Genomic DNA, 14,521 nt, shown 5'->3' with positions numbered 1-14,521 from the left:
CTCAATGGCCACATCCTCACCTCGCAAGGGCCAGGATCCTATATGAGCAGCGGTTTGTGTCCCAGCTGCTCGGCTTCCCATCCCTGCTTATGACCTGGGAAAACAGTAGAGGGTGGCCAAAGGCATCGGGACCCTGCACCCACGTGGGAGATGTGGAAGAGGCAGAAGAAGCTCTTGGCTTCAGAATGGCTCAGCTCTGGCCACTGTAGCCATTTGGGGAGTGAACCAGCAGATAAGAGCTCTCTCTCCCTCTGTCTCTCCTTCTCTCCATAAATCTGATCTGCTTTCCAATAAAAATAAATAAAGCTTGGGCCTGGTGCAGTGTGCTAGCAGCTAAAGTCCTTGCCTTGAATATGCCAGGAGCAGGATCCCAAGGCTTTGGGCCGTCCTCCACGGCTTTCCCAGGTCACAAGCAGGGAGTTGGGTGGGAAGCAGGTATGCCAGGATTAGAACCAATGTCCATATGGGATCCAGGCACATGCAAGGCAAGGACTTTAGCCACTAGGCTACTGCTCTGGGCCCAAAATAAATAAATCTTATTTTAAAAAGTTTAAAATTGAAGCATTAATGAGGCATATTTAGGTCTGTCCTGTACTGATCTATTTAAAGGGAAATTTTTGGAAAATCCTGAAACTGGGGCTGGCCCTGTGACTCAACATGCCAATCCTTCACACTCAACTGCCACCATCCCATTTGGGTGTCAGTGTATGTCCCAGCTGCTCTACTTCTGATCCAGCCCCTTGCTTGTGACCTGGAGAAGCAGCAGAGGATGACCCAAGTCCTTGGGATGCTGTACACCCACGTGGGAGATCTGGAAGAAGCTCCTGGCTCCTGGCTTCAGACCAGCTTGGCTCCGGCTACTGCAGCCATTTAGAGAGTGAACTAGTAAATGGGAGATCTTTCCTGCTGTCTTGCCTTCCCTCTGTAAATCTGTCTAATAAAAATAAATAAATCTTTTTTTTAAGTCCTGAACCTGTGTTGAGACCTATTTGCCCTTATTTAAGAAACAAGTAATAAAAATTTATTCGTAAATTTGAATGATGTCTCATGCCTGCAGAAGTATTAAGATTTGTTTATTTGGGGGCCCAGCACCATAGCCTAGTGTGGAACACCCGGAAAAGGTTCCAGGCTCCTGGCTTCAGATGGGCTCAGCTCCAGCCACTACAGTCACTCGGGGAGTGAATCATCGGACAGCAGCTCTTCCTCTGTCTCCCCTTCTCTCTGTATATCTGACTTTCTAATAAGTAAAATAAATATTTTAAAAATCTTTTTAAAAAAAATTTATTTGGAAGTCAGAATGAGAGAGAAAGAGAGCTTTCATCCAATGATTGATTTCCCAAATGGATTCCTGGCCAGAACCAAGAGGAGCCAGGAGGGGTTGTAGGAACTCAAGTATACTTGGGTGGACTTCCACTGCCTTCCCAAGCCCATTAGCTCAGAGCTGAATTAGAAGTGGAACAGCTTGGGCCCAGCAGCGTGGCCTAGCGGCTAAAGTCCTTGCCCTGAATGCGCTGGGATCCTATATGGCTGCCGGTTCTAATCCCTGCAGCTCCACTTCCCATCCAGCTCCCTGCCTGTGGCCTGGGAAAGCAGTGGAGCATGGCCCAATGCTTTGGGATCCTGCACCCGCATGGGAGACCTGGAGCAAGCTCCTGGCTCCTGGCTTCAGATCGGCATAGTATCGGCCGTTACGCTCACTTGGGGAGTGAGTCATTGAATGGAAGATCTTCCTCTCTCTGTATATCTCTCCTCCTCCCTATATATCTGACTTTGTAATAAAAATAAATAAATCTTTTTTTTTTTTAAAAGAAGTGAACAGCTGGGCTCTGCTATGGGACACTGGTGCTGCAGGCTGTAGCATAACTTGGTATGTCACAATGCCAGGCCCAGAAGCTTTATTCTTGCAACAGGTAAAGATAACTGGTAACATTATCAATAAATGCAAACACTAAAAATTTCTAACTAGAATATCCCAGAAAACACACCAAAGTTCATCTTAATTGTATTGGTAGTGCATTAGGTTGTTTGCCCCCAAAAGTCCTGAAATTTCATTTTGTATTTGTCTTAGGCAGCCTGGTGACATTATGGAAGCTTTACAATAACTCCCTGCTAAGCTGTAATTTCACACAAGCCCTTGCCAATTTTACATGTGCACTTAAGATGAACCTTCCATTAATGTTGTATCCTGCTACGCTTCAATAGCAGAACAACGGACTTATGATGGCTTATGAAGGACTACACTATTATACTATTATAATATGAGGGAAACAATTGGAAGGGAGGGAATTTGAGGAGGGGGAGTAAGTGAAATCCTAGAGCTTAAGAAATGGTAGAAAGAAAAGAAGAGAAAAGAAGAGAAGAGAAAAGAAAAGAAGAGAAAAGAAAAGAAAAGAAAAAAGAAAAGAAAAGAAAAGAAAAGAAAAAAGAAAAGAAAAGAAAAGAAAAAACGAAGATGCCCTTTCCAAACATTGGTTGCACTTCATCTGCAGGTAACACTCTTCATGTTTACACTCTGTCGCCCCCTAGTGTTGAATACGTTACTTGCAATCAATATACATGTTGACCAATTTCTTCACTTTGTTGAAAGCATGAATAAAATCTGTAAAGAAATATTTTCCTAATTTATAGATTAGGTTCCCAGAGAAAGTGTATACACACATTAGGTTCTGAGGCGAAAGTGTACTATACACATCTTTAACAACAACAAAACAAAAACCTGGTGGGATTATTGACTCCATCGTGACACCTTGTGAAGATGACGTTCCAACGTCATAGAATGGACAAAGCATAGCAAGGTGCGCATGCAGCTCTTCCAGCGTTTGTGGTCAGTTCAGGAAATAAAGTGAAGCTGCGCGCTTCTGTAACAGAAAAAAGCATCTCGACTTTTTAAGTCCAGTTTCCGAGAGGCATCTATGAGGCCCAGCGCGATGGCTCAGTGGCTAAGTTCTCACCTGGCAAACACAGATTTTACATGAGTGCCAGCTCATGTCCCAGCACCTCCACCTCCCACCCAGCTCCCTGCTTGTGGCCTGGGAAAGCAGTGGAAGATGGCCCAAAGCCTTGGGACTCTATGCCCGCATGGGAGACCCAGAAGAGGCTCCTGGCTCCTGGCCTTGGATTGGCTCAGCTTTGGCCACTGAGGTCATTTTGGGAAGTGAAACAGTGGATGGAAGATGGTTGTCTCTTTTTCTCTCTGTAGATCTGCTCTGCGTCTGACACAGAAGCTGAGACACTCACACGCTTTCCAGCACCTAACAATCCCAGTTTGCTGAGCCGTCTGTTCACTGACAGTGAAGTGCATTTTGTGAGATATCCTTGACTCTCATGCTTCTCTATGCTCTTCCACTGATTCCTCAATTCCATTAATTCCCTTGTCCGGAACACGGTCAGAGCCATCACCTCCTGCTTATCTAGCACTGCGCATCTTTGTCAGTGGCCCAGAGGGGCTGAAACACTGCGCACGTTTAACAAACTACCACCTTGTTCTTACTAACACCTTTTGCCTTAAAATCCAGTCTGTCAGCTATTAATACGGCCTCATTTCATGGGTTAGTGTTTTCATCATATATATATGCACACACACACACACACATAAAAGATCGTGTGTTGGTGCTGTGGCTAAACATGGTAATTATTCGCCTGCAAGCATCAACATGCTTTCTGGGCACTGATTGATGTCCCAGCTGCTCCACTTTCCGTCCAGCTCCTGCTTGTGGCCTGGGAAAGCAGAGGAGGATGACCAAAAGCCTCGGGACCCTGCACCTGCGTGGGAGAACTGGAAGAAGTTCCTTTTTCCTGGCTACAGACTGGTTCAGCTCTGGCCATCGTGACCATTTAGGGAGTAAACCAGAGATCAAGATATTTTTCTCTGTCTCCTTTTCTCTGTAAATCTGCCTTTCCAATCAATATAAATGTTTTATTTCAAAAAAATAACTTTTGGGCCTGGCGCAGTAGCCTAGTGGCTGAAGTCCTCGCCTTGGACACGCTGGGATCCCATATGGGCGCTGGTTCTAATCCCGGCCACCCCGCTTCCCATCCAGCTCCCTGCTTGTGGCCTGGGAAAGCAGTGGAGGATGGCCCAAAGCCTTGGGACCCTGTACCCGTGTGGGAGACCCAGAGGAAGTTTCCGATTCCTGGCTTCAAATGGGCTCAGCTTCGGCCGTGCGGTCACTTGGGGAGTAAATCATTGGATGGAAGATCTTCCTCTCTACCTCTCCTCCTCTCTGTATATCTGGCTTTGCAATAAAAATAAATAAATCTTTAAAAAATAACTTTTGGAAATATAGCTCTTTTATATTGGCTTCCTATTGACACTAACGATTCTAGGTTAATAAGATCCAATTGTAGATTAAGGTGACTGGAACACGGATCCAGCACGGTGGATCAACAGGCTAACTCTCTACCTTACAGGGCTGGCATTCCATACACGCACCAGTTCTAGCCCCAGTTGTGCTATTTCCCATCCAGCTTCTACTTGTGGCCTGGGAAAGCAGTCAAGGATGGCCCAAAGCCTTGGGCTCCTGCACCAACATGGAAGGCCTGGAAGAAAACTCCAGGCTCCTGGCTTCAGACTGGCTCAGCTCCAGCTTTGCAGCCAATTGGGAAGTGAAGGAACACCTCTCCCTCTTTTCTCAGTGTAAATCTGCCTTTCAAGTAATAAATAAATAAATCTTTTTCAAAGAGATGATTAGGTCTGCAAGCCCCAGGGGCAAGGGGTCCAGCAGGGCCCAAGTTGCTTGGCCCAGGCGGCCTGCCTGAGGTGGGTGCTGGGTCCGTGAGCCTGAGGGGCTGGGGGTCCGGTGGAGTGCAGGTCACCTGGCCCGGATCCTTGGGTCCACCTGTGAGAACTGGTCTCCTCATTGTAAACGATGGAGTGGACGGCAGGCCTTGGTGCTTATAGAGAATATGGAAGCCTACTGGGGCCTGCAGAGGACATCTGGTGCCATAGCAAAGGAAGGAAAACAGAACAAATTGGACAACTACTCCAGCCAAACGATGACAGCAAAAATTGGGGAGGATGGAGACTCTGAGGTCCACTGTGTCAGCCAACGGACACTGGAAGGGGTCCCTCATCCTTGGATGCTGAGATCAACAGCATTTCAGAATTACTACTACCATTGAAGAACCTAGGTGTTTTCTGCCTTTTGTGATTTCTGCCTTCATTGCTTGGCTGGGGCTGTGTGAACTCCAGGCCTGACAGTTTACTGACACCCGGCAGGACAACTGGCAGGTCACATAGGCAGACCACCCCTCAGGAAGGAGGTCCCTGGTGTTAGATAAGACTCACCACCCTATAGCCCATCAGTTTGTACCTTCTGAAGGTTGCTTGCTTCAAACCCAATAGAAGCCTGCCTACTTGCTTTTTTTGAAAGTTAACAGTTAAAACTGACCAATCATGACTGTGTAATTATAAGGAATTGTCCTGAAATGGATAAGAACCTTGTGCTGTTCTACCTCGCCCTTTTGCTCTTTTTGCTCTTTTTCCACCTGCTGGGCTGGGGGAGGTGGCTGGGAGACCTAGGCTAACCTGAACAAACCACCTTTATGCCTTGGTACCGACTTCAGACTTGATGATTTTCTGGGGATTTCAAAATCCAGCACAACACCATCAGGGCAGAACCCTCAGCACGTGTCACATTGGGGCCCTGGTATGGCATTGGACGGCTATTCCCCATCCCTGGGTACTGGGGCAGCTGGAGGCTGAGTATGGCTTCTCCCTTTATCTTCTCCCTCCTCCAGAAACAGGAAAACACAGAAAGTTTGGAAACAATGACCACACCCACTTGCCCCAACCCTGGATCCTTTCCACCCTGATCAACTATGTTAACATCACGTAAAATAGGGCCCCAAGGAGTGGCCTAGCGGCTAAAGTCCTCGCCTTGAAAGCCCCGGGATCCCATACGGGCGCCGGTTCTAATCCCGGCAGCTCCACTTCCCATCCAGCTCCCTGCTTGTGGCCTGGGAAAGCAGTCAAGGACGGCCCAAAGCTTTGGGACCCTGCACCCACGTGGGAGACCAGGAAGAGGTTCCTGGTTCCCGGCTTCGGATCGGCGTAGCTCTGGCCGTTGTGGTCACTTGGGCAGTGAAACATCGGATGGAAGATCTCTGTCTCTCCTCCTCTCTGTATATCTGGCTTTCCAATAATAATAAATCTTTTTTAAAAATCACGTAAAATAATAATATAAATGAATAAATCTTTAAACACATTAAAAGATTAGTGGAGGCTGGGCTTGCGAGCCCCGCTGAGGAGCCGGAGGTGTGGCTGCAGTTCCCTGTGCGTCCGCGCCGGGTCCCTCTGGCCCCCTCAGCGGCATGGCGTGCGGAGCGACGCTGAAGCGGCCCATGGAATTCGAGGCGGCGCTGCTGAGCCCCGGTTCCCCGAGGCGGCGGGGCTGCGCCCCTCTGGCCGGCCCCACTCCGGGCCTCAGGCCCCGGGGTGCGGAGCCACCGTTCCTGACGCAGACCCCCGCGCCGACTCTGCAGCAGCCCGCCCCGCCCGGCAGCGAGCGGCGCCTCCCAGCGCCGCAGCAAATTTTTCAGAACATAAAGCAAGAATATAGTCGTTACCACAGGTGGAGACATCTAGAAGTTGTTCTTAATCAGAGTGAAGCCTGCGCCTCGGAGAGTCAGCCTCACTCGGCAGCACTCACAGCACCTAGCTCCCCAGGTTCTTCCTGGATGAAGAAGGACCAACCTACCTTTACCCTCCGACAAGTTGGAATTGTAAGGAGTTATTCCAATATCCTTCCCTGGACAGCGCCATTCCTTCCTCACAGCTCGTGAAGTTCGCGCCGGTCCAGCCGTCCACCAATCAGATGTAACCTGGCATTCCACCTGAGACTCCCACCCCAATCTTCCAGCCCCCTCCCCAACTCCGCCCACTCGCCAATCATCCCTAGGCATTCACCTGCAGGCGCCAATCCCCTGGGGGCCTGGCCTCAATCCCTCCCAATCCCCACCCCCTACACCTGGCTGACAAAAAGCCCCCCCCCCCCCAGGTGCGGCTCTCTCTCTTATCCCTCCTTCTCTGGTCTCTGTCTCTCTGCTCTCTCTCCTCTCCCCTCTTTTTTCCCCCTGATTTTCACCACCTCTACCCGTTCCTGCCCCGTTGCAATAAACCTCCTAAGATACCTCGTTGCGTCTGGTATGTTTCAGCTCACGGTAAAGAACCAGGTTGTGGGAATTAGCTGCGCGTAATAATATCGTAAATAATATAGTAATATCGTATGGACTAGAACTCTCCAACCCCAAGGTCTGTGCTGATGGTACAGCAAAGGTGGAATCCACTCCCAATCGTAACGTCGGAGGAGGGGGCAGTTGGGAGCTTTAGAAAGTGATGATGGAGCTTTCAATTGACTGGGATGATACTCTGCTGGCTCTGTCATCAGACCAGAGAGGGTATACCTAAGAAGCCGTTGAACTTGACGGGACAATAAGATGCTGGACTCTATGTTTGGTATACGCTTGCAATGGGGAAATCTCAACTGAACTTGAGCTGTGGTTATGCAACAAGGTGGAGGAATCCACCATGGTGGGAGGGTTTGGGGAGGGGTGGGGAGAACCCAAGTATCTATGTAACTGTGTCACATAATACAATGTAATTACTGAAGTTAAATAATAAATAATTAAATAAAATAAAATAAAATAAAATAACTAACAGGAATAATATGTGAGCGTCTTCTAAAAGACTATGAAGATAAAATTCGGCAGGAATATGAGCAAATCCTCAATACCAAACTAGCAGAACAATATGAATCGTTTGTGAAATTCACACATGATCAGATTATGCGACGATACGGGACAAGGCCAACAAGCTATGTGTCCTGAAGCTTTTGTGCGTATCTGGGTACCAGGCTTGACCTCAAAAGATGGCTGCTGTACACTTTTTGCAACTGGTTTGATATCACATTTCAGCTCCAACTTCGCATCCTGAGAACACTTAAATGTTTCTGCAGGTCCATTTTATACAACTTGAAAGACCTAAAACTTTCTGGTTGCCACAAGCATATCTTTCTTTTCTGCTCATCCAATAAACAGCTGTGCCCTACTGTGATAGATTTTCCATACAAAAATACCTGGAGCAGCAGTTTAGCAAAATATGCCTTCAGCGGCACTCAACAAACGGATTTTCCCCAAGCACAGTTCTGTAAGGAGTATGTGTGTGTGTGTGTGTGTGTGTGTGTGCGTGTATTTTAAGTTATTATTTGTATTGTGCAAACTTTTTAATCTTGGGGATTCTGGCTGTGAATTTGATGCATGACAATTATGGTTAAAAACATTGGCTTGGTCTACAGAAGATCATTAATGTTTTGTGACCATATAAGTTGTAACAGTGGATTGTTTCATGTGTAGGTATTATTGTTAAACACAGGGACTATATCCAGGCAGAGAGTATGAGTCATAACTACGGATGGACATTAGATGTGATTATGACGATGGAGTGGAGATCTATGGTCCTAGATCTACACATGCATGGTGAGAAATTAGAACAAACTGGAGACAGGCCATTGACGCATGGACTCTGCCTAGCTGTGTTAGAAAAATATCCTGACTCCAAGCCTTAAAATACCGAAATGGAGTCGGTGCTCACCTCATTCACACAACTGAAGAGCTCCCTGGACACTACTCCTCTCAAGGGAAAAGACCTCCGCGGTGTGGGAGCACCACAGGTGAGCACAGGGCCAGCCCCGCAGCACTGCTGCCTGGGAGGAGCCACTCACTTCACCTTTGTTTCAGTTCTTAAAGGTAGGATTTGGATCCCTGGATCAGGTTCCGTGGATTGTTCAGAGGTGTCCATGTCCAACTGCTTGAGCTTTGTTTGGCAGCCGCTGCCTGACGCAGCTTACAGGCTGTTCTGGCCCTTGTTTCCAAGGCCAAGGAACAGAGAGTAGCCTCTGTTTGAGGAGGTGGAAGTTAAGTATGCATTTATTTTTTACTGTGACTTGTTCAGGACCACATTTTACAAAATGCCTTGTTTCCATTAATATTGTTTCTGGAAAGGAAAGTTCTATTGAAACTGTTTTATTTGACTATAGAGTAGTTTTTTTGTTTTTGTTTTTTAACTAGGGCTTATTTTGAAAAATGTTGGGCTTAATTCAGATGTATGCCAGTACCTTCCAAAGTAAGACAGTTGTTCTGATCAGATGGCTTAGAGAAATTACTGGAATATTCACATTCGGAGATTCCTTATTAATGAATGTCTTTGACTTAAATCTAACCAAAAACTGCAACCTTATACTTTGTACATTTTCATTATATAGTGTTAACAAGCTTAGTTGCAAACAAATAAAATACTTAAGCTATTTGTTAAAAAAAAAAATATTAGTGGAACATATCTCCGATTTAATTAAGAGTGCTTGCTTTTTGCCCAGTCCTGCTCCCAGGGCACAGCCCACAGGAGTGCTCCTTCACCAGACTGAAGGAGGAGCCAATATCCAGGCAAAGCCAGGGCAACTTCAGAGAATCTTAGAGGCAGGAATTCATGGGAGGCTTTTTAGATTACAACTACTCACACACTCAATTTCTTTAAAATAGATTTATTTATTTATTTATTTATTTATTTATTTATTTATTTATTTAAAAGGCAGATCAGATCTAGAGAGGAGAGCCATGGAGAGAGCTTCACTTCACAAATGGCTACAACAGGCAGAGCTGTTAACCCAAATCCAGGAGTCAGGAGCTTCTACCAGGTGTCCCATGCAGGCGGAGTTCCAAGGCTTTGGGCCATCCTCTTGCTTTCCCAGGCCACAAGCAGGGAACTGGATGGGGAAGTGGAACAGCTGGGACACGAATAAGTGCCCATATGGGATCCTGGCACTTAGAAGGTAAGGATTTAGCCATTAAGTCATTGCACCAGGCCTCTCGAAATTCATTTTTTTTGGTAAAGATTTATTTATTTGTATTAGAAAAACAGAGAGGAAGATCTTCCATTGGATGATTTGCTCCCCAAATGGCCACAATGGCCAGGGCTGAGCCAATCTGAAGCCAGGAGCCAGGAGTTTCATCTGGGTCTCCCACACATGTGCAGGATCCCAGGATTTCAGCCATCCTTGACTGCTTTCCCAGGCCACAAGCAGGGAGCTGGATGGGAAGTGGGGCCACCGGGATTAGAACCAGCACCCATTTGTGATCCTGGCACATGCAAGGCAAGGACTTTAGCCACTAGGCTACCATGCCGAGCCCAAATTCAATTATATATTTTTAAACTGTTTTATTTTTATTGGAAAGGCACATTTACCAGAAGAAGACATAAAGAGAAAGATCTGCCCACTGATTAACTCCCCAAGTGGCTGCAATGGCCAGAGTTAAGCTGAAATGAAGCCAGAAGCCAGGAGATTTTTATGGGTCTCCCACATGGGGTGCAGGGCTTTGGGCCATCTTGTACTGCTTTCCCAAGTCACAAACAGCAAGCTGGATGGGAAGCAGAGAAGCAGAAATATAAACCACTGCTCATACAGTTTCCCAGCACCTCTAAGTGCTGGGATTTAGCCACTGGCCATTGCACCAGGTACAAACACTCAATGTGTAAGTCACCTCTCTCTCTGGGACTCTGCCCAGTTCACAAATTATCAGAATCATTTGGTCAGTTATGTCCATTTGTGTTACATGGCCATCTTTTTTATTTCAAAGAAAAGGATATTATTTGTAGCTCCACCTTAACCAGATTCAGTATAGGACTTACATTTCAGGAGACAGAAATAGTGTCTATTATAAAATATACAGGAAAATTAAGAAATTACAGATATGACTGTGAACATGTTAAAAGAATATAAATTTAATTCTGGACGTGCCATTAGATTGTGAGGCTAGTGTCGAATGTGCAGCTTAAACCACCACCTGCAATGACATCCTCTGTGGGTTTGGATTTTGGTTCCAGTTGCTCTACTTCCAATCCAGCTCCCTGCCAATGCACCTGGGAAAAGCAGCAAAAAATGTCCCGAGGACTTGGGGCATCCCCACCACATGCTTCTATCTGGCCCAAGTCCTGCTGGTGGTACCATTTGAACTAGCAAATGGGAAACATGTCTTTCCCTTACTTTTAACAAAAGTAGGATATTCTAATTGGGTAAGTGAGGAGCATTACACCACTATGTATAATGGTGTAAGGAAAAGGAAGATCACCAAGCGAAGCGCCCCAGGGCTGGTGGGAACATTCATGAGCTGGAAAGCGAGGTCTCAGAAAGGATGGTTGTGTATGCGGGAAGGGCCACTAGCCTCCACCAGCACAGTCCACCTAAAGCTGCTCTACAAGGAGAAATGGGAGAATTAAGTCTTCGCACCTGCCAGTTCACCTATTTCCCACTTACTGCACCCAGCCGGTCAGGGGTCAAGGGGAACCCTTGTAACAGCCTACAGAAGGCAGAGGATCTAAGCCAAGGTGACGTATCCGCAGAAACCCTTTTCCTCCCTTTGGTTCAGGCATTCCAGCAGGTCACAACCATCTAGACCGTCTCTGGAGATTCCAACGCAAATGGTATTGAAGTTGTGTTCCCTGAAAGATGTCTAAAATCCTTAAGACCATAGAGCTCCAAACTGACCAAATTCAAAGTCAGAAGCAGGGGAACCAAAATGACTTCAGTGGGTCAACTGGTATAACCCTCAGGGGGGAAAGTCCACCTGAACCACTTAGATCTTTCAATGACTTTTTACTGGAAAGGCAGATCAAATCTATCTGCTAGTTCACTCCTCAAATGACCGCAACAGCCAGAGCTGAGCCCATCCAAGGACAGGAGCCAGGAGCTTCCTCGGGGTCTCCAGGTGGATACAGGGTCCCAACAATTTGGGCTGTCCACTGCTTTCCCAGGCCACATGCAGGGAGCTGGATGAGGAGTGGGGCTGCCGGGATTAGAACCGGTGCCCATATGGGATCCCAGGACACGCAAGGTGAGGACTTTAGCCACTAGGCCACGCCGCCGGGCCCCAAGTCAGTGCTCTTAACTTCAGCAGTATGCCACCCAGTTCCCCAGGGTACTGCGAAATCCTCACTGAACACCTCCAGAGTCCTAGAAAGGCCCAGGTCAAATGTAACCTCAGTCAAGTCCGGTCTCGCTCCTACTACTCATGGCAATACTGTCAACTCATCATTGTCACAAAAACAAGATGAGCGTTTACTCAAGAAGCCTAAGTGCAAAAAACTAAAACCTGTGACTAGTCACTACTGCAGGTGTCCGACCCAGTCACGGAGCAGGGCCCTGTGATGTCGGGATTAAAGAGGCGAGGAAGTCGGCCAAGGGCCTCTCAGGACCCAACAGTAGTGGGCAAAGGAACAAGTTTCAGCATGGAGCACAGGCTACAAGGAACCAGAGGTTTTTGCTCCTCCCTAAAAGTGAAGGAAATCCGTTTGCTTTCTCTGGAGTAGAGAACACAGCTGACCCCAGTCCAGATCACACACGGAGCATAAAAAGCTTAACAGGTAAAACTGACAACCAGTGGACTGGATAAAACTTATCGTCCAACGAATTTCATTTTCAAAGTGGCCATCTGTATTAAATGAAATTTCATCTTAACGGGTATGTGCTTTAAGATTCCAGTATCTGGGTCCAGCGCGATAGTCTAGTGGCTAAAGTCCTCACCGTGCACGTGCTGGTTCATACACCAGCTGTTCTACTTCCAGCTCCCTGCTTGCGGCCCGGGAAACAGAGGATGGCCCGAAGCCTTGGGACCCTGCACCTACTGGGAGACCTGGAAGAGGCTCCTGATCGGCTCCAGGCTTTACAGCTGCAATGATACGAAAAAGACATCTAACCTGTAAGGCTTGGATGCTTAAGCACTGCAGTTTCAGCAGAAGCATGGAGCACAACCAATCTCAGCTGCAAGGTAACGCAAACCGTAACATCGAATTAAAACAAACCAAGACCATTTCGTAATATAAATTAACCCATTTATTACAGCCTGCTGAGGTCTCTCAGATGGCACCTCTACTGGTCTTTCAATTCCTTCAGTCTTCTGATGGCAGACTTGACTGTGACTGCGGAAGTGGTGCTGTGAGGAGAAAAGTCGCAAGCCTGTTAACAAAAGGCAACGAGCAACCGCGCCTGGCCCAAGCCTCCCCGCCTGTGGGAGAGAAACGCAAAGCCCTGCGGAGGACAACACACAGCCTGCTCTCGGGATCAGGCCCAACACCTAACTGCTTCTATTCCCAGCCGGGACAGCCCCGTTCCAGCTCGCAGTCCCTCCTCCAGGCCTGACCCCCAGCTTCCCACTGTGCCATGCGGGAGGCGGCAGGTCGGCCTGGGGGCGGGTAGCACACCTGGCCTCTGCTGCCAGCACCTGTACCAGCTCCCACTTCCACAGGGCCTCTGCTGCCGGAGCAGGGCGGGAGGGCGAGCTCAGGGATGAACGCAGCGGGGCCCAGGCAAAGCAGCGCCTCCACCATTGCTCGAGTCCCGAGCCAGCCAAACGCACCCCCAGCCCGGCCTCCACGCCCCACGTGCACCCCGACACGGGAGGGCGGGACTCACTTGTAGGTCCAGGCGCCCCCGGCCACCGTCTTCATGCAGGAGCCACAGTGCCAGATGCCCACGGCGCGCCTCTTCATCTTCGTCTGTGCAGAGAAAGAACGTACACATAACCGTGCCGGCTCAGGACACAAGCCCGGGGCGCTTTGGCACACGGTTTCCGTGTCGGGCCCCCCGGCCCGTCGCTGCCTCCCGCTGCCCGCCCCTCCCGCCGGAGCCCCCTTACTTTGCCGCAGAAGGAGCAGGTGTACTTGGCGTGCTGGCTAATTTCAATCTTCTTCACCATCTTCCGGAGGGAGGCGCCGTAGCGGGTCCCGTATTTACCCACGATCCCGACCTTCTTGGTGCGTTTAGCCTGGGCAAGCCAGCGACACTCAGGGCTGGGACCTGGACCCGCCACCCCTACCCGGCGCCGTCCGCCTCACTCGCGCCGGGACCCACATCTCCCCAGAATCCCACCTAATCCAGGCGGCGGCCGGGGGTGGGGGGGAGGCTCCGCCGGGACCGCGTGCCCAGGACTCCCAGGGAGGCCATGGGACAAGGCAGGCCAGCAGAGGCCACTGAGCACAAAGAAACCCAGGAGAAAAGAGCGGATGCCGGGGGATAGCGATCCAGGCCGCGAAAGACCCGGTTCTCACCATGTTGACGCCACCGAGGTCCGAGCCCAGAGAGGAAGAGCAGCCGTGCGCAGGCGCGGTTTCAGGCGGGCGGGCGGAAGCAGCGCGTGGAGGCCTAGCTAGGATCCGAGCTCTATGGTCTGGAGGTTTCCCCGTCACCTGCTGGGAAATGGCTGCAGGGAAGGCGGGAGCTAAGTCAGGCCCTGCTGCTCGTCCTGCACTTACCTCGGCGTCTTGCCGAGCAGTCCGAGCAGCCGTCGGCTCCGCAGGGACTGGCCTGCACCCTGCGCCTGCATCCTTGCGCTGTGACTCCGCGCCTCGTTGCCTGTCCCACCCCCTGTCTTTTCTGAAAGCAGCGGATCCTGCGCAGGGTGATGGCAGGTGTCGGGCCGGCTTACTCAGAGAACGGGCACAGAACAAGGCTCGGAGTGGTTTCCCCGCACGTGT

The 14,521-nt window shown here is 49.1% G+C and overlaps 2 protein-coding genes across 2 annotated transcripts; one reads left to right on the top strand and one right to left on the bottom strand.

Annotated features, from left to right (window-relative positions):
• Positions 1–6,219: 6,219 nt before the first annotated feature.
• LOC131480323 (akirin-1-like) lies at positions 6,220–9,304 on the top strand. The gene is made up of 2 exons (XM_058664254.1): positions 6,220–6,730; positions 7,661–9,304. The coding sequence occupies exons 1-2, from the start codon at positions 6,313–6,315 to the stop codon at positions 7,825–7,827; spliced, it is 585 nt and encodes a 194-aa protein (XP_058520237.1). The 5' UTR covers positions 6,220–6,312; the 3' UTR covers positions 7,828–9,304.
• Positions 9,305–12,866: 3,562 nt separating this feature from the next.
• On the bottom strand, positions 12,867–14,237 carry RPL37A (ribosomal protein L37a). The gene is made up of 4 exons (XM_004576844.4): positions 14,096–14,237; positions 13,684–13,812; positions 13,461–13,543; positions 12,867–12,981 (listed from the first exon to the last, which is right to left on the bottom strand). Exons 1-4 carry the CDS (start codon positions 14,096–14,098, stop codon positions 12,918–12,920), a joined length of 279 nt encoding a protein of 92 aa, XP_004576901.1. The 5' UTR covers positions 14,099–14,237; the 3' UTR covers positions 12,867–12,917.
• Between the last annotated feature and the right edge of the window lie 284 nt (positions 14,238–14,521).

The sequence above is a fragment of the Ochotona princeps genome, chromosome 5 (genome assembly GCF_030435755.1).
Source record: "Ochotona princeps isolate mOchPri1 chromosome 5, mOchPri1.hap1, whole genome shotgun sequence".
Classification (NCBI taxonomy): Eukaryota; Metazoa; Chordata; class Mammalia; order Lagomorpha; family Ochotonidae; genus Ochotona; species Ochotona princeps.
This window is presented reverse-complemented; position numbering and strand designations above follow the sequence as displayed.